General features: G+C 42.0%; 2 protein-coding genes and 1 long non-coding RNA gene across 3 annotated transcripts; 2 read left to right on the top strand and 1 right to left on the bottom strand.

Annotated features, from left to right (window-relative positions):
- Window positions 1–153: 153 nt before the first annotated feature.
- Window positions 154–7,735, top strand: LOC118426572 (dynein regulatory complex subunit 2-like). The gene is made up of 10 exons (XM_035836062.1): window positions 154–326; window positions 512–678; window positions 3,789–4,041; window positions 4,360–4,444; window positions 4,575–4,713; window positions 4,941–5,138; window positions 5,502–5,720; window positions 6,024–6,176; window positions 6,569–6,786; window positions 7,066–7,735. Exons 2-10 carry the CDS (start codon window positions 517–519, stop codon window positions 7,181–7,183), a joined length of 1,545 nt encoding a protein of 514 aa, XP_035691955.1. The 5' UTR covers window positions 154–326; window positions 512–516; the 3' UTR covers window positions 7,184–7,735.
- On the bottom strand, window positions 7,538–17,666 carry LOC118426576 (somatomedin-B and thrombospondin type-1 domain-containing protein-like). Its single transcript, XM_035836066.1, has 4 exons — window positions 16,849–17,666; window positions 9,343–9,528; window positions 8,886–8,985; window positions 7,538–8,567 (listed from the first exon to the last, which is right to left on the bottom strand). The coding sequence occupies exons 1-4, from the start codon at window positions 17,078–17,080 to the stop codon at window positions 8,276–8,278; spliced, it is 810 nt and encodes a 269-aa protein (XP_035691959.1). The 5' UTR covers window positions 17,081–17,666; the 3' UTR covers window positions 7,538–8,275.
- Window positions 17,667–20,312: 2,646 nt separating this feature from the next.
- On the top strand, window positions 20,313–22,050 carry LOC118426579. The gene is made up of 3 exons (XR_004832422.1): window positions 20,313–20,477; window positions 21,178–21,357; window positions 21,767–22,050. It is a non-coding gene; the product is annotated as an uncharacterized LOC118426579 (long non-coding RNA).
- The last annotated feature ends 946 nt before the right edge of the window (window positions 22,051–22,996 follow it).

Here is a 22,996-nt window from a genome sequence, read left to right as displayed (position 1 = left end):
ATCTTTTTCGTGGCGTTGAAGAGTAAAAGAACTAAAATTTGATTACCCCTTTTTAAAGAATAGACTATTCTAATTTATCCCGTACATAGGTAAATGGACCAATAGTAAGGTCGATTGTTTTACATTTGACCAATCAACGTTCGTATTTTCTCTGTCCTTCGGGTAACCCTTTGTTGCACATGCGCCCTGCGTTGCCAAGGTACATCATCATAACAACAGTGGTCATTCCGCCTTTGGAGACTTCGTCTGCAAAAATATCCATAAACAGTGCAATCGCTCAAGTTTAGGGCTACTTTTGTTCTAGATAAGGTATCAGAGAAGTTAAGGTGAGTGTTTAGGAGTGATCTTCTTTTTCATGTAAGGAAATGTAGCCATTTTTATGTCCAAGTTTGTTGGTTTGTGATCGACGATTTGGTGACCCTGTTTACATCAACTTACTCATTCACCGTTAGTGCAAGGTTAGTGCTACGACCAAGAATAATCTCAACAGTTTTATTCCAATTTTTCTTAGTCAAGATGCCGAAGAAGAAGAAGAAGTCCGGGTCTGGGAAGAAGGGGAAGAAGGGGAAGTTGGCTAAGATGACGGAGGAGGAGAGGATCGTGTACCTGGAACAACAGGCGCTGGCAGAGGAAGAGATGAGGAAGAAGAAGGAGGACATGTTGACCCAGTATCTCAAGGTATGCTTACCCAATCTGTGTAAAGTTTAAATCAGTATCTGCCATGTTAAAAGTATATACAGAACTTGATCAGAATATAGTAGATGTGGGAAAGATGCACATTCATATCATGTCATAAAATGTTGAGAAGTTGCACATGTACCAGAAAACAACATCATCATAATCATCTAAACAAAACACAATCGCTGTGGCTATTGACACACTGAGTGTGGCAATAGCCTAACAGGCTATTGACACACCGAGATGCCAACCAGTCAATCAGAGCTTGTAACATGACTTTCCCGACATCATTTTACACAAGCAACAGTTGATTAGACATTGTTCGGAAGATTAGACGTATTCAAGTTATGCCCTACATTTGGATTCCCGTTAATACCGTCCTTTGTTGTCATTGTTGGCCGTAGCGTAGTGGTGAGAGCGTTGGCTCGTGAAACCACGTTGCCAGTTCCGACCCCAGTTCGAGTCCGCGCTGGATTTTTTTTTTCAATTGTCCTTTTACCTTTTTAAAAAAATCCATTTGATATAAGAATATTTTAAAACCCACCTTTGGGACTTTTTGGTCTGCATTTTCAAGATTAAGAGTGCATGTTAAGGTACATTTATTTTTTTCCGGACGCAGATCGGTAGAATCCACCCGCTACGTTCTTATTTTGGACGGTACACTTATTATTTGTTTTTAAATTGGACCAGGGACCCCTGAAATAATAAAATGTGGGTTTTTCTAACCATATTTCTGCGGTATTTTTACCCAAAATTCACGTTTTTTTCGGTCGAAGCGGCGCGGATTTTCCCGCCGCTATGTCATCCAAACATCGCGGTACTCGTAACATATCGGTCGATCTCGCTATGACGCTACAAAGTTCTTTCACATTAAAAATGATAGAAGTAAACAACAACTATAACTTCGCTTCACTTGTAATATAAGTTTTGAGGCCGCAAATTCTCCCAAACGGCAGGAATTCGTCAGTAAACACAGCTGAAAACGTGTTCCAACGCCAACATTGATGCAGGAAGGTGCTGATGAGAGACTCAGAGGCACGATGCAACTCGATTCAAAGGGAGCTTTATTCACACACATGTGAAGTACAAGGCGCCATGATGGAAGAGAGCGACCACGTGACCCTTAACACTGACGTCACTCAATAGTGACGTCATCACATAGTGGCGTGATTTATCTTCTTTTCCATTTCTTCTTCTTTCTGCCTTAAGATTCTGATTGAAACAGAATAAAATCTGATAATATTGTCTATTTTTAGTGATAAATCTGCAGAGCGGACATGAACTATAATAGTATTATCCATAAAATACCCCTCCCCCTGTTACAGAAATAGAAAATTTAGAACCGGTGAAGAGAAAGTAACATGACGATGTATGTGAAGGAAATTGTTGACTGATGAGGTAAGGTTTGTAGAACATAATGTAACAAATAACATTTAACATCAGATTGTGAATACATTACGTCTGAATATTGAGACAGTTGAATGGCATAAAATGTCAATGTTACCATAGAATTACCGCGTCTAGATTAACGTAAGGAATGATATACAAATATAGCAATAATCAAAAAGGTTACTGATAAGATATGGATCAGAGTTCTGTTTGGCTTGTGAGTTGTCCCAGTTCAGTGTAGGGCGACGCGATCTTGGTGTTTAGCGCTCTTCTTGGCAGACGAAAAGTCAGTGTTCGCTGGTTGAGATGTTCCTACAGGCAGCTACAGTTCCGTGGGTTGATGCTCCTCTTAGTAGATCACAGGTTACAGTTACGGGCAAAGTTCCGGTAGCAAAGTCCGTGGGCGGTCTCGGTCGAAGTCGGGTGAACCAGGAAAACATGGCGGATGTTGTTGTTGATGGACACCGCAAACACTCGGTCGGGGGAACGGAAAAATAAGGGTTGCCGGATAAATAAGCCGAGGCTACTCCCTACAACTTCTATGAGTCCTCTGGGGTTGTTCAGCGAAGCTCCCTGCAACTTCTATTGAAACCTCTGTGGGTCTACAGCGAAGCTCTTTGCAACTTCTATTGAAACCTCTGTGGGTCTACAGCGAAGCTGCAACTTCTATTGAAACCTCTGTGGGTCTACAGCGAAGCTGATGCAGGGATTAGGTGCAGACGGCACGGCGTAAATTCCGACCGGGGTCTCCGCGAAGGAGGTGAAACGCCAGAACCCCTCCAACACAAGTGAGAACGTCCGCCATTGTTGTAGCTACATCCTTTTGGTTACGATTGGCCCGTTCCCTCTATTGCGACTCCTCCAGGCACAAAGTTCGGGTTTCGACATGGGTATCGTTTCCCAGCCGCTGCCACCACGCCAACATTGATGCAGGAAGGTGCTGATGAGAGACTCAGAGGCACGATGCAACTCGATTCAAAGGGAGCTTTATTCACACACATGTGAAGTACAAGGCGCCATGATGGAAGAGAGCGACCACGTGACCCTTAACACTGACGTCACTCAATAGTGACGTCATCACATAGTGGCGCAAAACTGAGCCAACATGATCACATGTGGTGTTTGCATGGTACTAAATATAGTTAGCTCATTTGCATACTTGTGACTGGCTACATGCGGCCTTTCCGTAAACACGTAAAAAAGATCGCATTTTGGGTTGATGATGGACACAGAATGCCATTTGTATTTTCAGAGTGTTGACTGTCAAATAAAATCGTAAGATTTTCTCATTTTAGTGGTTTCTAGTGTCAAAATAAAAAAAAAATAGTGCACTGAGTGTGTCAATAGCCTGTTTAGGCTATTGACACACTGGGTGTGTCAATAGCCTCGCTCAAACACAATAGTGCTGAAAATTATGTAATGTTTGTAGACGCCAGCTTTATGAGATCATTTATTTATTTCAGCTACACCAAGTTATCCCTTGGGTTCGCAGCTTTACTTTGCTGCCCTATTAAAATCCGAGAACCAAGGAATCAGATTGGTGCGACCAGAAAAGGAGAAAATAGGTCAAAATGCTGAACTGTTGGAATTCAACTGTCTTAAATACCAAGATAATGAAAATAAATGATGCAAAATCTTAATTTTTATCATGAGCTAGGTAATTGAAAAAGAATTTTTAAAAAAGATATCAGGGACTGATGATACTTTCTTGTTTCCTGCAGGATAAACTCACAAAAGAAGAAAAGTTCACAAGGTTCAACCTGAACAAGATCAACAACCAGTGGCGGGCCATCATGAGGGAGTCCAAGTCTAAGGAGCTGCGAAGGGACATTGAAATTCTCAGTCAGACTTTTGAACGTGTCGTTGACCGTAAGGACAGCGTTATCCAATCGTTGGCCAAGGATATCGCAGAGGCAGAGGAACAGTTTGCCATGGCACTGAGGAGCCATCTAGAAAATGTGGATGCACTCATAGGTTTGTGTTTGTTTGTTTGTTTGGTTTGATACTGTGAATAATGACTAATATTACGGCACAACAAAAAAAGCTAAACGGAGAATAGTCACACAGTGGAAGACAACACATATTGTGGTGTGATGCAAACTTGGAAAAATATACATTAACAAATGTTTTGTTAGAAGTGCTAGCATTTGCAGTCAGACATTTTTTACATCAGATTCTGTACTAGCTTATAGCTGTTGGATGTACTAATTGTTCACTGTGTTCAGTGAAAAGTTTCTGGGAAACTTAAATTGAAAATGTTTCAACACTGCAAATATTTATTCTTTGTTTCAGACTTACAGAGACAGAGACTCTCCACACTCCAGTCTGAATATGATACAGAGCTGGAGATTCTCAAGAAAGAGTTTGATACAGAAAGGTAAGGAAAATGTATATATGACTACGTGATCAATTAAGTATGTAGCGTTACATTGCAACCTTTGAATGTGAGGAGAGGACTTTCAGTTTCTGTCTTTGATTAAATGTTTGTGTTTTTGTATTTTTTGTAGGGACTTGATTGTAGCTCAACACAAGAAGGAGATGACGGACCTTCAGGACGTGATGTTTGCCATGGAACAGAACTTCCAGGACCGTGAGGCTGAAGCACGACAGGAGTTCCAGAGCATGAGAGATGAAATCAAGAACAAGGTAGGGCAGGGCAAGAAATGATGTACGCTTAACAAGAATTACAGCAATTACAGAAGTGTTACAGTACATGGTTATTATATTTGAAGCCTGCTAATGGGTTGTACTTATAGAAACAACACTACAAAGATTTATTGAAGCAATGGTTTTCAGAACAACATGTATCTTGTTTCACACAAAAGCTTTCGTCAATACACATGAGATGACATTGTTTGGATCTTTGCTTGTAGAATCTTGAGGAGAAGCATGCCCTGCGGATCCAGCTAGAGGGCGCTGTTGAGGACTTGTGGAGACAGTTCCAGCAGGCCCTGAAGTCCTACAATGAGTCCACAGAGGAGAGGAAGGTGGCCTTTGAAAACCTGAAGGCCAAGGATGAGAAAAGTGCGAAGGAGATCGAGATGCAAATGAGAAAACTTCAGAGGATATCGGTATGTTGAATAACTTATTGTTACTACTGTAGATATTTTGATAAACTCTCTATTGCTTTCTTGTGTCATAATAGTTTTTTTTTTATTGCATGGTATGCTACAAACAAAGCTAACAATAAAGCTAGGATGAATTCAGATTTGAAAATTGAAAATGCCTTTGTCCATAACCTGTAAATACTGTTTAAAAATCACAATTTATTTCTAATGTTATTTTTTATACTACTAGGTCTTGTACAAAAGCATTTTCTGGCACACTGTCCTTTTTTTATCTGTTTAAGACAGTATTCTATCATCACTTGCTCTATAAGGCTTGGGAATGGGTTATCTGTATTAATGTTGTCGTAACCTTTGTGTGACCTTCAGGACCAAATAGCCCAACTGAAGGCCAAGATGGCGCAGAACTCTCGCGAGTGTGATGAACGGAATCATCAGATAAAGAACGAGCGGGAAGTCATCCTGCAGCACTTCCACGCGCTGAAGGACCGTATGAACTCCATGCGTGATCGGGAGAGGGCGAGACTGACCAAGCTCACCCTGCAGAGTAACTCAGCCATCAAGGAACTACAGAGGGTTCACGACAAGGTGAGCTCTAGGTTTCATTACAAAAGATGTCTATTAATTACGATTTTGCATCAATGTGGGAGAAATTGGTATTCTGTGTATTTTTTTATGTGTCTTTGATACCCAATGTTTTTGGAGACCTAAAAATTCTTTTGGTCATGGTAGGTTCAGTGAAAATCTACAAAACATTCAATGATTGATGCATTTGCAAGTTTAGTTGTTTAACTTTTGTTCTTTTGAATTATTGGTGACAATTGCTGTTTTTGGTCTATTGAATGTGAGTGTTTTAAAATTCCATCTTTCTTTGCCCCCCTCCCACCCCAGGGTGAACGTATCCTGAAGCTATCGGAGATGTGTCGGAAGCTGGAGACAGAGGAAGAGAAGGTCCTGCCGTTCTACGCCTCCTCGCTCACGGAGGAAGAACAGCAGGATGTGGAGGCTGCAGTGGGTGAACCACCGTCCGAACCCCTGGCTGAGGTGAACATGTGTTTTTCATGATGCCAAGATGGCTTTTGTGGTTATTGACTCAGAATCTTTTCGTTTTACTTTTTATGTTTGTTTCTTTCAAAAGTTGCTGAATTCAAATTCCAGCAGGTCCCATATTATGCCCTTGGGAAAGGCACTTGAAACCAATTTCTTCACATGGCTAAAAAAATTAGTACCAAGCATCAGTTTGTCACTTTTGTGTTACAATTCTGGATGGGACGCAGAACTTGAGGACTTAAGACACATTGAGCATGAATTCATCTAAATCATTAGTGCTTTAATTAATACTTTAGGTGCTACAGCTGTATTTGGAAAGCTACAAATTTGTTGAAATATGATCAAGGCAGAAAATTACATGTTACAAATGGCATTTTACTCTACAGGTGATGCATGAGTATGTGTCGCTAGAGAACTTCTGGAAGAGATACAACAAGGTTCTTCTGGACAAGCTGGCACTAGAGAAGGAGAGGGCAGGGCTGATGACAGAGAACAACCAGCTCCGTACGCTGCTGAAACAATACCTGGACGGAATCTCCGTCAATGATGAGATCTTGTCACAGGTCAACCCGCTATTTGTGGTCAACCACAGGACCAATGTCAAGTGAGTATTCTTTGCTTATCTTTTTTCTAAACTTTGTTACTAATGCTTAAAGTTTTATTGGCTGATCTTGGGGTAGTCTCATCATCAAAAAGTTGGTCTTTTCCTCTGATCATGACTTGAATGTAGCTTATCACATTGGGATGCAATGTTTACAGAATACAAATGCAACATTATTTGGCCATTCAAATGTGTTGAAAACTTGGGACAAATGGGCTTTGTTTTGGTCCAGAATACCAGACTAGTTTAGGATCGTTTGTTAACAATTTTACTTCTTTGCAGATTATCTGTACCAGTCGTGGACCCGCGGGTGAGACGGCCTGGACAGACTGTTGTCGAGGCCGCACACGTCGTTAAACACAACACCATGGGGGGTCTGCTGAAACGTGATATGGTTTAGCTGCATCTAACATGGCTGATGTAACAGAGAAGTGGGAAAGGGGTGTATGTTGCTTTTCACAAATCTGAATTTAGGCAGATGCAATGTCCGCATGGTTATGAATGTTCAGAAGTTTTTCTTTTTTTTAAAACCATTGGGAACAGATGTGAATTCTGTGTCGTGTCACTCAGATTTCATGATTTGTAAACAGTAAGTTTTCAAGTCACCCTTCAACTGAAACAGGAGCACCTGCCTTGAAAAGTATAAAAAATGCCTCTGCCCCTGAGGTGTTGCCAAAAAAAATTCTACAGAATTCTACAGTGGTCCTAGCTTGTATCATTCCATTGTTTGGACCTTATGGACCCAGAAAAGAGATAGATTTTACCAACAAGAGTTTATTTTACAAATGACAGAAGGAATTCTATGGCATACAAATGAAGTATGTTCCACCAGTGTGTATATAACGGTTTTTGTCTTACATTTGTATGCACCAAGTCAGATTATTTCTGAAGAAGTATGTGTATGATACTTAGATGTGTTGAACTGTAATAAAATAAGTTTTCAAAGAAAACATTATTGTCTACTGTTTTTGATGACTGTTTCTTCATGCTGTCAGTGGTACTACTAGTATCATTACAGTGAAATTGTGTTTTTCATTTTCATTAAGAACAAATATTTTACACTGGAACTATAGTGGGAGGTGATAACTAAAGCTAATGCTAATAATGATGATCTTTGAAATATTTTTTTGAAAAACATTTTCCGGTTTACATTGTGTGTTAAGCCTTGGTTAAGCATACCATGTAGAGAAGGACTTATGTAAACTAAACTTTGTAACATTTATGTGTCTTTACTGATTAGTTCCAAGGATAATATGTATTGTCAAGTCAAAAGTACACTTACAGAATATTCTTCTGTATATAGTTTTCGTCTAAATCAAAAGGAATTGCATGAAGTACCTTCAATTATGTCGTCAGCTTATCTACAATGAACTGAAGTACAGCGTATATAACGTCATTTTCATACAAATCGATTCACGTTACGCCATTTAATCATCGATTTCTGGTTTTATAACGAACTAATTTTCAAACATCTATGACGTCACACGGCCTATCAGACGAAGATGAATCCATATCCACGGTAACCACTACAATAGCAGTTTTCTTGGCGGGAGTGCTTCTTCCAGGTCCCTCGGCACCCGGTGGCGTCCACCGCCGTCCACCTGCCGGTGTTGGGCCCGCTGGCCCCGTCTCCGCGGCAGTGCATCTTCCTGTCCATGGCGTGGGGCTGACACTCCACGCACACGTTCGCGCCGGGCCGGAGAGTCCGCGTCCAGCCCGCCAGGTAGTTCGACCGGAGACGGCAGGCGGCAGAGGTGGAGGTGACTCGGAAGTTCACACAATACCTTTCAGAATAAAGACGTAAAGAAAATAGATTTTCTCTCTTTTCACTATCTTTCATAATTTTACAAAAAGACATAAGATAACAACTATTCAAACTTCTTTATTATCTTTCGAAATTAATCTCTTCATTATCAGTCTCATTGAAGCAGGACGGGGGCCGCTACCAACTGCCAAACACCTTTGACCGTGGCTATCTCAAGCTACCGGAAAGTGACTTTTTCTGAGCATTTGGGTTCTCAGATATATGCAGATAACCAAAGAACTATCACTTATCTTAGTAGAAGTGAGATTCTTACCACACAGTGGTATGACTGACTTACATGTGTGATTTCCTGCTGTCCATGATGAGGCCCATGGCTCCCTTCGGTTCGTCGCTCAGCCGAAGATGGCCGAAGGACGCTGGCAGGATGTGCGCGACCTCTGTACAACAAGACGGAGGCAAGAAATGCGATAAAATTTATTATAAATGTTGTAATATTTAGCTGTGCAGTTGAGATGGTTGCAGTCTGTAGGAGGACTCAAGCAGGCGCACCTGTATTACATATTCTTTATGGTGCTACCCATGTATGACAAATACCACGACACTAGTGACGATAAATATACATGTACAGACATCTAAGTACCATGTCCTTTTCTATCATGCAGTGATACTAGTAGCTTTACCTCGAATTACTTTCAATGTTTGCCTAATTTGTAGATGGCTTATTCACGTAACCGTTTTAAAATGGACAATCTTTATATTAATTGGTGTGTTTTTTACAGCGTTCGGGTGTTTACCTTTTGTGGCTGACGAGCACCAATAGCCGTAGTTGTAACAGGCTCTCTTCTGCACCAGGGGCGGGCAGGCTGGGCCCCCACCCCTGGGGGACGTCAGAACATACCGCCTCCTCTCGCTCACCCCCTCCCCACAGCTCACGGAACAGCCGCTCCAACTCCCCCACTCGCTGACTTGGCACGCCACGGCTAAAACAATAGGAATGACAGTTTAAAACATACTGAATATAATATATATGTAATGTAAAGCTAACATTCTATTGTTAGTTAAAATTCTTGCCACACCTTTCGGTGTATAGGGTGGTGTCCATCTCCGTTTCTATAACCCATGGGCCACACAGGTGCACGTGTGCAAGTGCACTTGTACAGCAGCAGGGCGGGGCTAGTCTTATAACTAGCTACCAGCAAAGGAATAGCGGTCTAACTTCTTTTGTAGCCCCTTCGTGTACCTTAATTGAACTCCTGGGTATTTTCTTCACATACACAGGAATTTTCAAAGTTGTATTGTCATTGTTGTTTTAACTGTGATCTATGTACCCTGCACCGACAAGGTTTGTGAGAACACGGGGACTTTTGACCTGAGCGTTTGAAAGCCTCCGTCTCAGACGACATTCATCACATCTCTAATGGCAGAAGATTACGTTAAGAAAAAAACATGTCGACTTCTGACGTGCCCCCACCATCTTGAAGGCTTTAAAATACGGGCCGTAAGTACTGTCTATGTAATGGAAAAGGGCGCTTTAAGTCACGCAAGGATTGACGACGCGCGATGAAGTGTTGATGATGTCTTCCAAATTTTCCAGAGGGAGCTAAGGGCACACCAGTTAATATTTGGTATAAAAATGTCGGGGGCATTCTGAGATTCCTCAGAAGCTGCACGGAGTTAGAGATTGCACTCATCATATCAGTGCAGGTGTGCCGTGATAGAAACCTGCTGTTAGGCCGAGTCAGGTCAAGGTGGTATGTCTGACTCATTTACTCACACATACAGCTACTCTTCAAGCAGAGGTTCGGTTACGGCTATATTTGGTGTATTTTAAGCGTTTTTGTCCGGCCGGCGGACATGAAGAAACAGTAAAAGATAGAAAGCCAGACAAAAACAGCCGAACATCTGCTTTGACCTGGCCTATCCTCGTCTTTAATGGACGTACACTTTGGCTAGTACTAGGGGCATGTCCCCTCTAGAACATACATTTAAAGTAGACGTATATACATATCTATAGACGAAAAAGTTTACTATGACTGTATGAGGTGTTCACACCAGATTGCAGTTTCTTCTTATATTCCGTATAACATAACGGCAACCCTAAAGGGACCAACATCTGCTTGGAGATTCCCATGTTACACGCCTTTTCGCGGCATCTTTATACTGAATGAAGATTGTTGCTTTTCTTCCATTTTCCCAGGCCATCTAAATCCTAATTCATCTCAAATTTACATGTCTGTGGCTTCATAAAATAGAATGTTTATTTTACATCTAAGCAGGGGATGCCATAGAGATTATATTTAAGCAGTAAGGCTTTCCTTCGCCTCGTTGCACTGATCCCAAGATTTGCGACATGCTATTTTCAGAGACTAAACTGTGGAAAGAATCTGTGTGTGTTAGGGGGAGGGGGGGTTGGTAGCAGCTGGGAGGTTCACACACAATCACACACACACAACCAGAACTGAAAATAGATGACACACCAGATTGCAGTTTCTTCTCTGTTCACCCTCTTGCAGGTCTACCGGCATCCGCGATTGAACTCCCCAAAGCCAGATGTGTTTTTCTTACAACGTAAGCTGACATTCAACAACAGCAACAGTTCCAACATTGAACTTGGACATGTTTAGGCAAAATGTCACGTAAAGATTACATCGCGGCGAAGAATAGTGAATGTTTTTCTTAACGGCTTATTTTACACAAACTTCTAAAGTCAAAGTCAAATGTCTGTTTTTCTGTCAACATTGTGATCAATAAGGTTTCTGCATGAAGATACAGGATGTATAACGTGTTATTAGAACTTAAGATACAGATACATATGTCACCAATAGTGGACTCTTGAAGACAAAAACGAATAATGACATTGTGATTTTTCTAACCATTCTCGCTCCTTCATTTGATCTTCGGATTTCTTCTGTGAGAGCTCTGTCTTTCTCGGTCTGAGACAGACGATATAGGAAAACCTTCCTAAATATTTTCCCAGGTTTGGTGGCCTTTAGGCCGGTCTTGTGGCCAGGGCGTGCTGCCAAAATTCCTAGGCTAGTAGAGCAGAGAGTTTCATGCCAAGCGTTCAGAGAACACTGTCCCTAATGAGATGTATAACACGCGAATATGTACAACCTAACTGTGTTACGTATACTCAATCCAAGTCAACATTTAATCAGAACCTTTATTGTTAAATCTAGTATGTATAAGAGTTAGAGATGAACAACAATGAATAATTTAAATCTGAAACAACCATATGAACTCATAAACGTATCTGTGCTGTAGCCAACTACATTCTCTGCGTGCTACAATATTTACACAACTGCTGGATCGTGCTGATTTCATAACCAGAACTTTGATAAGATAAAATATCCTTCTTTGGAAAAAATCTTATCCATGTGGGTCCCACCAGCCAGCTCGTAGACATGCAAGCTACCTAGAAGTAGATGAATGTGATTCATATGTCTTTGGCATGAACTATTGTAAACCTTCCACATCCTTAAACCGCATGGAAGGCCTGATTGAAGATATCTCACGATATTTTCAAAATTAGATAACCATATTATGTTATAGACGGAAACTTTATCTAAGAAGCTTATTAGTTGATTTTATCCTAGTGCCTGTCCTTTGGTGTTCTGTCCGTATCTAGAACACATTTTAGCGATACGCACTGTTTAAATAGACATAAGAAAACATGTTGTCATTCCTCGCAACTCGTCTTTATCACAAGATGTCCAGACAACCTTGGATATCCAGCTGTCAACTTACATTTTTTTCGTAAAAAAACATCGCGATTGCATCATGTAGATTTTAGCTGATACATGTATCTGAATGATTTTTGTACGGCATTCGCAAAACTGAAAACAGAGTTACATTTAATGAAATTAGAGATAACTTTTTTTATAAATCGGCTTTCCTTTGCTTTCCTTTATAGATGTTGTGATGTAACATTGTAGTTTTATGTCGCCAACTTGGCAGACTTTTTTCTTATTACATGCTGTTTTCTAATTGTCTTTTTCATTCTGGTAGACATGACAGATGTAAGAGACCCAGGACCAAAATACCATATACCTAAAAAAAGTGAAGCCACGAAATCTGCTTTTGTGGGCTAGGCAGTCACAATTGTGCAAGGAGGATTTTTAATCTCCTTCGCAGTCACCATAAAACCCGTAGCAATCAGAAAACAGTACAAGGCAAGTACGCCAAAACACCGCTTGCTGCAGGGTTTGCCAATGAAGCTATTACCTACTTGGCATCCTAGCTGTGAAAGCAATGAGTTTGAAAAACAGACCTCCTTGGTGAAAGTGACTGTGCAAGTAGCTCTCAATATTCCGTGTTTCGTGAGACACGTCTTCGTGAGATACTCAGATAAGACGGGTAACATAGTTAATACTAGATGAGGTCAGAAGTAAGGCCACGGCGAAAAATGAAAGTCGAACCCCCCGAGGCCGTCTGAAACTCTAGACATTGCCATCTGTCTGAAACAAAACAAGCCACAGTCAATGTCACACGGACCACCCCGGACAGCTTGTTATCTAGACATGAATACCAAGCATTGTCTTTCTCATAATATCCGTATAAAACACTTGTCACATATTCATTGTTTTTGCGTGATCGCCCGGTCGAGTGCTAATGCATGGTCTTTAAAGCTATTAACATACACTTCAAAATTTGAATGTGGTCAGGGGAGGGTGTCAAGTGGACAACCCGTTGGCTTGGAATTAAAATTCTTCTGTCTCTTTGAGTAAACAGGAATTGTTTTGATAATTGTTGGTGATTAAGGTCCAATTTGTCATCTGTGTTTACAGACAAGCTGTCAAAATCAACTTGACTTTCCCCTCCCGCATGTGGACGTTATCAACGAGTTGGGCACGTTTTCTTCCGGTAGTTTTGTTTGTCGCACACAATTGTCGTTTCACTGTCAAAAATCAACTGATGTCTAATTTGCTTATCATTATTTCTATTTCTCTTACACAGATTGGACCTCGTAAGTTTCAGATATACATTTTTTTTCAATTCAAATCTACAGTAGATAATTCACAATGTTGATATAATGATGATATATTTATTGCAAGTTCTTGCCCAAGGGCTAATTGCAGGTACAAACAACATGTAAAATAAGGAAAATACAAAGGTGCTAGGAACTACATTCTATGACTATATGCTATGCTAGTGTACATTATACTGGTTTTGTTGGGTTAGACTTCTTCTCTTTAGGCAGTGGAAGACGAATTTACCCACATGTACCACAACCAAAGGTGATATTTCACACAGCGGTATCCACAAGGAATGGCGAATACAGGGGCGTGACTCTTTCAATTAACACCAACTTGTTACATGCGACTCGTGCCCCTTGGTTTTCTTTTCATTAGGAAGGCATCTAGAGTTATCAAACGCTCAACGTATCTACGTCGTAGATACGATTGGCACAGCTGTTGTGATTTCGCTATGTGGGAAAAACAGAGCTGTTTTGGTTCTTGAATGTTTCTCAAACACGTGTTTTAGAATAAACGTGCTCTTTCCTAAAAGTATGGCCATATGTTACAAAACGACACTTGAGTGGCAGTGTCCGAAAGAATTACAGCAATTTTCAGTTTGACACGTTTCAAGTCTTTCCTTTGTCACCGCTAGTCTAAATAATTATAGGACCCTGGTCGGCACAAGTGTCGGGCGACCGCAACAGTTTACAAAATGTCACACAAAGAATGCCTGCAGTGTATATTGCAACAAGAGGTTCGAAAATGCCACAGCCGCACGCATGAACACGACGGTCTGAGTTCGCCCTTGCTCTATTGACGAGACCTATTGGCACTTGATGCACTGGTTCCACATTTCATGCGAATACTGGACGTTCTTAGGCGCCGCGCCAGCTGTCAGTGACAGTGGGCTGAGTGGACGAAACTGAACTTGACTGGTGATCGTGGTATCCACATCGTTTCATGGCCAAAGTTTCTCTTGAGGTGGTGTATTTTTTCGTGTATTTCCCTGGGAGTGACTTTTTTGGCTTCTAAATTAATTCTGTACAACTCTTTCTGCTTTCAATTCACTTTAAATAGTATAGAGGCTATTCTTTCACCAACCTGTCGAACAGAGAAATGTAGAACTCTGTGATTGAACAGTAATTTATCGAACAGGACAATTTGGGTCCTGTTGAAATTAAGTCTTGAGTTTGGAGCGGCCCCAAGTGAAGTCGGTCCAAATTACGCGTTTTGCTGGTCAGATTTATTAAGTGCATCGCAGGCACATTGGCAAGGCATGTCCTCCGGAGAACACACAACACACTACTAATCAAACTGACTTGACGTCCACATGAAAGCGTTGCGGACTGGTGTGTGGGTGTGTGGACCTTTGGGCACAGCAACTGAGGATCACAGGACGGAAGTAATCAGACATTCGCCGAGCCAAGAAATGAAATTAGGGGGACTGGGTTAGAGGTGTGTGGCTGACACAGTGAAACTGTCATTAGTGATGCATGTAACCATCCTGATGTCATGCTGTAGAACCTGAAATAGCAAGTATCAGAGTACTGCTTTACCTTTTTCAAATCATAGTACACTGCAATACAAGCTCCCTCTCCCTGTGTATGCGTGTGTGTGTGTGTTGTTTGTGTGTGTGTGTGTATGTGTGTATGTGTGTGTGTGTGTGTGTGTGTTTGTGTGTGTGTGTGTGTGAGTGTGTGTGTGGGGAGGGGGCGTGCCTGTTTGTCCGTCTGTCTTTCTGTCTGTCGCTCTCTCTCTCTTTCTTTCTCAGTACAGACACACCTATTTCTATTTTGATGACTAAATGATGACGCATTCGCAACTCTACAATAATAAGCTTAAGCATGACATACCAGCAAGGGGTGGAGATATCTGTGAGGACTAGAAGAGACTAGTACCCGGATACACAAGAGTCTTCCCATCATTTACTTGTACCCAAATATGTGCTTGTGGGTTTAAAGGCTTGGAACAGTTCTAGTATCGTCAGCAGTGGGAGATGACATCATTTGGATAACTTCACGCACCCGACCATGTACGGTGTATGGTGTAGCGGAGAAGGAAACAAAATACGGAGGAAGAACACGTAGGAGAGGCAGAATGATGGAGGATAGCAAAGGAGACAGAAATGGACATGCATTTAAAGGAGAGAAACGGGAAGAAATATGACAGATACGGAATGAACGAACAAACAAACGAAAGATAGAATAGCCCAAGACGTAAGAGGAAAGATAGAAGTTACATAAGCAGTTACCAGTTGTCAAGTAGATGTAACGCAGAGGTCTAAGTGACTGTGACTGTCCTGGGGCAGCCGTTTTGACCTCCACTTAAGGGGAACGTCTAGAAGTCAAGTACAAAATAGAATCCAGGGACGACCTGATTGCCAGCATAGCTCATGTCTTTCTTACGTTCTGACATTGTCCTATTGAAGTGTTGTGAAGCTCAGACTAAATAAACAAAAGCGCGTCAAGCTTTTCAGAGATGGCAGCCCTCCCCTTGAACCTCTTTTCTTCTGGACTCTTCTAAGCAAACACGGTCGCCAAAGAACTCCAACACGTTGAAAAGGACTCGTTTCTTTGCATCCCAGCTCTGGTTTCAATGGCCAGGCCGTACAAATACTGATACTTTGTTAAATTGTTTGTCCGAACCTGCAGCAACAATTAACGCTGTGTTGCGGCAAGGAGCTTGGTTGCGGCGAGACTTAATAACTTGTTTTTGCAGGAGCCCATTCCCACGCCAAGAAAAAAATGTGTTGATTTTGTATAGTGGAGCGGCCAATTTATCAAGAATAAAACGCCTGCACGTCATTTTCATTAGAGAAGCAGGGGCGATGAAGAAATTGTGTTGATTGACAGGGGAGTCAAACGACATCGGGCCAGGGAAGATGATCCGACGGACAACACGCTCAGTAGGTCGGACGTGTTGACGTTTTTCCCTCGGAAATAAAGCCACCCGTCCTCGTGTGACACACAGCTGCCTGTCCAAAATAACACTTAAAACGAACCTCTTTGTTTTGCCAAGATATAGCTAGCAAGAAAAGATAAGTACAGGCTTACCACAAACGCGGCGATACACTTACACCAAGATAACTGGGGGGCGTACATAGCCAGGTTCTGAAATCACTGAAGCTTTAGGTCACAACTACATGTCAAACCTAATCCAACTTACCCAAGGCCACACTAGCTGCCTAGCCATGAGTCCACACGTACTTTCGCCCAGATGTGAAACTTGTGAAAGGTCGCCCGTAAAAATACTACACGTATATAAGAAATGTTACATGCTATGCAACCTATAACATTGTGACTTTGTGCTAAATTTGTAGTGTCAAGTTCAAGTTTTTCTCACCTTGGCAGGCGTTCTCGTAGTCGGAGCAGCAGTCCCGCATCACGTAACAGTTCTCGTCGCAGAAGCACGCGCCAACGGTGCCGTCCAACCGACGGCCGCTTGTCTTGCACTCGTTGTTCTTCCCTTTACAGCACAGGTTCTGTGGGTAGCTGAAACACGTCGCCGCCACGTCCCATACCAGGCACTGGAGCACCGTAAACGCCACCAGGAGAAGAGATACGGCAGTAGACATTGTTGCAGAGAAGTTTTTCACTGGTTTCAGATCTGTTCAAAAAGGCGCTCAGGGGCCTGACCAAGCAACACCGACTCTCTGAAGCCTACGACAGCTTACTATAGGAAGTCGTAACGACGATGACTGTATCTTTCCTGTCACCTGTAGCTTTTGATTTAAGGAAGTAAGCTATATGTTGGGTGAAATCCAGTCGGAAAGCACAAAATAACGCAGTCCTCAGTCCAAAAAAGTGCAAACTAGATTTTCCGTCCTAAGTGAAACTGCAACCTCAGCCCGTTTGGTACTTGTCCAACTTCGTTGGTCCTTTTTAATTGCTGGGACGTTGTCCTCGGGGAAACCCGTGATTCAGAGATGACAGAGTCACCCACGGAATCCTGCGGTATCAGGCGGTCATGGTCGGCGCCGGCTGGCCTGGCGACGCGGTCCGAGGACTTCCTGGGTTGGATGTTTCTGAATAAGGGGTGCGCCCCGGATCTCTAGTCACCAACACACCCGCTCAGCTGGGGATCGGGCAGCTGATTGTTCGACGGTTGGCCCTATGAGTGCGTGTCTTATTCTTGGGGGGAGATTCGTTAATGCACAAGATGGGTCGGTTTCATGGAGCTCGACAGACCTGAACGCCGAACCAGAACTGTCCCCTTCAGGCCTACGTCACATTTCCGAACCGTGGCCTGGCCGGACAGCTTTCGGGAACAATAGAACCGTATGATATTAAAGACACCAAACCACACAAGACGTAAAGAGAATAGTCGTATATTTTACGTATATGTTTCTATTTTCATTTCCACAAACAGCCAGGACGGGCCCTGGTTTGTAAATGTGGCGTTAGCCTTACACAGTGTAATCTGTGTATAGAGTGGTGTGGGGTTATTATTTAGCGCAAATTTCGAACCAATGGGAAGTTCCCAATTGGTCTTTGCTAATAGTTGGCAATGTTTTCTTTTTCTTCTATCCCTTCTGGTTCTATCTCACCTTTTGCAATACTCTAAAGTCTAAACACCAAACATCCGCTAGCCATCATAACATGATAACATGAGAACAGAAAGTTGAAAACACGCGGGAGGAGGGCGTGAGCGATGCAGGTTTGTCGTACACAGGAAGTGTCGATCATGTCGCTGCACCTGTGTAAGGGCTGGCTGGCACACGCCCTGGGCAGGCTGACGGCTGGTGTTTACTGTTTCACGGATATCGGATGTTGGCCCACTGTTCTAGCAGATGTTCGCCCGATGACAACTCGTGCAGACCAAAAACATCACACTGTCGAACGATTTCTGCACTGCAGATCAGGGATGGTGTGAGTGTATAAGAAAAATAGCAGGTGTTCGGAATGAAAGCTGATTATATACAACGTTCCCTACGCACGGACAATTCTTGGTCGGGAAAACGTTTAAATGATGACTAAGTTAGCGGAAAGATAGGTTGACACAAGTTGTAGGCAAATAAACACGATGTTCATTCCAATACTATGACTTTGCCCTTGGACTAGAAACGGAAGTGTCGAAAAGAATCTAGGAAACATGTAACGGGAGGGGGCCATACTTCGACACCCGTTCTAAGTGGATGCGCATGGCTTTTGTCAATGTACATTTTACAGTGAACTCATAAAAAACAAGTTAAGATCTTGTATGCATCCATATAACTGTTATTGAAGCTGTACAGATATATATTTCATTTAACGGTAGCGTTCCGCACTGTACTTTGACAGCGCACGAAACTTACGGCAGGTTTTCGGCTTGCGTCCTAGCAGAACGTTCCAACACAAAAAAGGGGTCCAAACTAACGTTTAACTTTTGCATGCTCAGATTTTGACCATGCTAGTCTAGTGGACACGGTATTATACACCGTTTCTAAAGATAACTGTTTATATTCAAAGAATTCTCAAGGTTTGTTTGTATACAATGCCGATGGCGCTACCGTAGAACAACTATTAACGTTAACAATATTAGGGCCCTAGAGCAGGTTCAACGGCGCCGACCCCGCCTCACCCCGGGCCCACAGGATCTCCTACCCCGCTACAAGAAGGCCAAAGTTACGCAGTAGCTCCAAGGTACTCCTTGGTAGCACAAAGACGCTTTGGTTAAATTCTCGATGGGCGGTCTGTGAACCCAGGTGAGCAAATCAACAATTAGAATGGATAGCTTCAATTATGAAGTGAACCCCTGTAGTTCCTCTTCCTGACATACTTGACTCAGAGCAACAAGAGATCGTCTGATTATGACGTCATCATGTGGCATCTGCCAGCAAGAACACAAGATGGACCAGCATGTTTGGGGATGACCGCTAGCCATAAATCCGACAGATTCAATTTCACAAAATTTCAAACACTTTGTAGAGTCAATCTTTCACACATGTATATAATTTTGTAAATGCAAATCGGCAACGTTAGTCCAAATTACATGTATCAAGGACGTTATACAACGTCCTTGCTGTAGTGACTTTGGTTTTGATTGACAGGTTCGATGCACGGGGAACCTGAGAGGGGGTAGGTTGATCCGCCCCACACAACGAGGCGTGACATGTGGATTACACGCCTAATTGAGCAGTCTAGCAGCCGCTACTAGATTGTAGCCTCTACAGCAGGCTTGATCAGTTTACGACTTAATGTTTTGCTAGTTTATCATGTGCTGTTTTCTGATTGTACAATACGTCAATGAAGGTTAGACAGTAAGGTAATAAGATACGCCGAATAGCAGTTACTCAAACAACTGGATACGTGGTGTTTTGACAAAAAATGAAATAAATTACGTTGTCTGAGTCTTTCACATACGCATATGATTTTGTAAATACAAATCGGTGGCGTTTGTCCTAAATCATATCCAGTGTCAAGAGTAACTGTTATTTGGCGTGATTGTACAAATGTACAAAATGTATCAGTTTATCATTTTATGGTTGCTGCTGTCAGAAACCCAATGATCTACAATCAGAAAACAGCACTTGATAAGTTAGTAAATGTTCACTAAGCCTCCATGGACGCTATTCGGGCTGTTGCCACTCAACTTATATGTTTCCTGACAACTTAGGCCTTCTTACACATAACGTTATTTGTCATATTTCAGTATACTCATTGGTTGTCGTTAATTGGCTATTGTAAGTGTTCATAGCCTGGAGCAAACATTTTCAGTCAAGGAGACAGAAGTAAGCGACTGACCAAAAACTTTATGTGTAACTTATGCCAATCTATCTTTCTGACGTGAGGCCAAATTCCATTCAACTTTTGAACTCTAATTTGTCCTTCACCGGCTCAAAGTCCATTCGGTTGTTCCTTAACTGTTGTGTTTGAAATTAAGAATTGGACAAAATGCCTTATATTCTTGTTCGATCCAACTTCGACGTTGCACAAGAATTCGACGCCAAGCTTTCCAAGCTCATGTCGGAACTGACGAAAATGCACGAGGGGGTAAGTACACGGCGAGGTCATCTGAGGTTTCCACTCTCTTGTAAACAAATAAAGAAGTGATATTCAATAATATGGCGTCCACTGCTATTAATTTGGTTTCAAACTTTGTCGTCCATCTCCCATTTTCTATCAGTCGCTATCTTTTTAGTCAATGTTGAATCCTCTTATAGCCCACCCTTTTATGTCAGGAGAATCATCATTGACCGTTACCCCTTTCACAAGCTTTAGTGGATACCCACAAAACGGTGACAATGTCTTCATTCAAGACCAGTGCGTAGACAAACGTGAAATTCAAGTTGTCTCGTTTGGGGTGATTGTTGTGGCAATCGTGGTGTCACCCCTCAGAGCTGAACTAAACTGAATTACCTGTTTGTTAGAAAGGGGAAAATGGTTTGTTGCCAATATTGGTAACAAGGTCGCTGGCAGTGCAAGCCTCAATTGTGGTTCACAACAATAGACGACAAGGATGATGAATAGATAAAAGTCATATTTCAAAAGACAGGAAACATATTCTTTAAAAAGCGTCAAGGTAACAGGAGTTAGTAGACTAAAATATGATAAATTTTGACTGTTAGATAAAACAATCATGCGTTCAAGGGCATGACACAAATTACAAGTTTGTTGTACATATATCAAAGATTTGTCGTTGACATAAGTTAGACTGAAAATAACATTGTCATTTCTTGTCTCTCTTACCTAGTACATCCTTTCCCAAGTTCGCGTCAACAAACGCATGCTCCTTGGGGGGCTCGGCTGATAAGTGTGTGTACAGTGACGTACGTTTGGCAGATGTTCTGCTGAGTAACGAGAAAGACAAGGAAAGATACTACAGGGAGATCCACAACTTCCTCGTTGGAGAGCTTGGTGTGGAGCCTGCAAGGTCTGCACATGTTTTGTAGATATGAACATATAGCTGCCTTAAGAATTGAAAACAGATAGTGTCAGATAGTGTCATCTTGCTTTGACAGAGAGTAGAACGACAGTTAGGTCAGATCAAGGTAAATGCAAAATAAAGCAATTTTAAGTATCCAAAGAGGTGCATGCTTATTAGCCAATAGAGGTTGGGTCGGATTCAGCCAGTAAAAATCCCGAACGCTACTACCCCCGCGACCCAACCTCTGCTTGGAGAATACATCATGCTACATCTTTTTAGCCAAGTACACTGGAGTACCCCTACTGTTCTCCATAATTGTTTTGGGTTGTTTGATTCACCTGCTTGTTAACTTTATTTTGCTCGTTGAAACCAAACTTCTTGATAAATTTATCAAAGTTTTTCTCTGTGTTTGAAGGTGCACCATGTCTATGATATCGGTCCCCCTTGACGTCGGGAGCGTTGGAGGGGTGCCAGTGTCGCAGTGGGTCCCTCCGACTGACTGGTACGGTGGATACTGAGACCGTCTGGGCCTCAAGAGGATCTGTACACATTCCAATCACAAGAATACCAAACGAGGCCATTAACGGTCACTTCATAAAGAAGCTTTCGTAAAATTCATTCATGTCAATCATCTCTCCAAAACTTCCAAAGCGGTGAGCCCATAGCATTTCACCAGCGCTACACTGCGGCGTAGTCACCATACTGCAGTGCACAGAAATACTACAACAGTTATCTCGCGTTTACTCTATTTTGCTATGTTGTCAACTCTGACAAGGAGGTCGTGTTTTCAGACGTGTAACATGCCGTGTTTGTATTCATGCATACCCGTACCATTTATGTATACGAGAGAAAAACTAAATCGTTCTCAGATTGTGCTAAACTATGTCGTATGTTACCTTAATGATCTGGTATTTCTGTTTGAACGCAAACGACCTTTGGTGTAAGCTGTGTAGCCCAGACAGTGCAAGGGATAACTGAACAATGTTTGAATGTTTAAGGCTATGACCTACACAACTTCAAGTCAAGAGACATGCTAACATGGAATAAAGGGTATTGCCCATAATCGGACAACAGCTCATGTGGTTCCCATGACTCGACCACGTCTGTCTGAGTAACATAACCAATCATTTTTTCGAAGGATCACATGTTCTAAATATCCAGGAAGGTACTGTATAGTATTTCCTCATTAATTATGCAAATGACGATGAAATTAACATGATCTATGCTTGTTGGTACATGTATTGACTTTTACATACCCAACAAGTAGGTCATACCCAACATGTGACACTAATGTGTTAACGTCACTATGAATATCTCATCATTTACCACTTACGAATTTAGATATTTTCTCATTGATCATGCAAATTAGGGCATTATTAGGATTATTCATTTCAATCAATGTTTCTCTATACTAGTAATCCATTCACTTTTAGCTGACTTTACTGCAATTTTATCGTTGGTCACAAGGGGACGCAGTTGTACTGCATTGCTTCAAGGTTACTCGAGGTCAGCTGACTTGCCAAGGCTTGCCCCCGCTTCAACGCATCGTAACGCAACAAAACGCATTGTATCAAAGTGATTTTGACCTGTAGACACAAAATTTAAAAAAAATACTACATATTCTTTAAATTTCTGTCAAACTGTT

Source organism: Branchiostoma floridae, chromosome 11 (assembly GCF_000003815.2).
Source record: "Branchiostoma floridae strain S238N-H82 chromosome 11, Bfl_VNyyK, whole genome shotgun sequence".
NCBI lineage: Eukaryota > Metazoa > Chordata > Leptocardii > Amphioxiformes > Branchiostomatidae > Branchiostoma > Branchiostoma floridae.
This window is presented reverse-complemented; position numbering and strand designations above follow the sequence as displayed.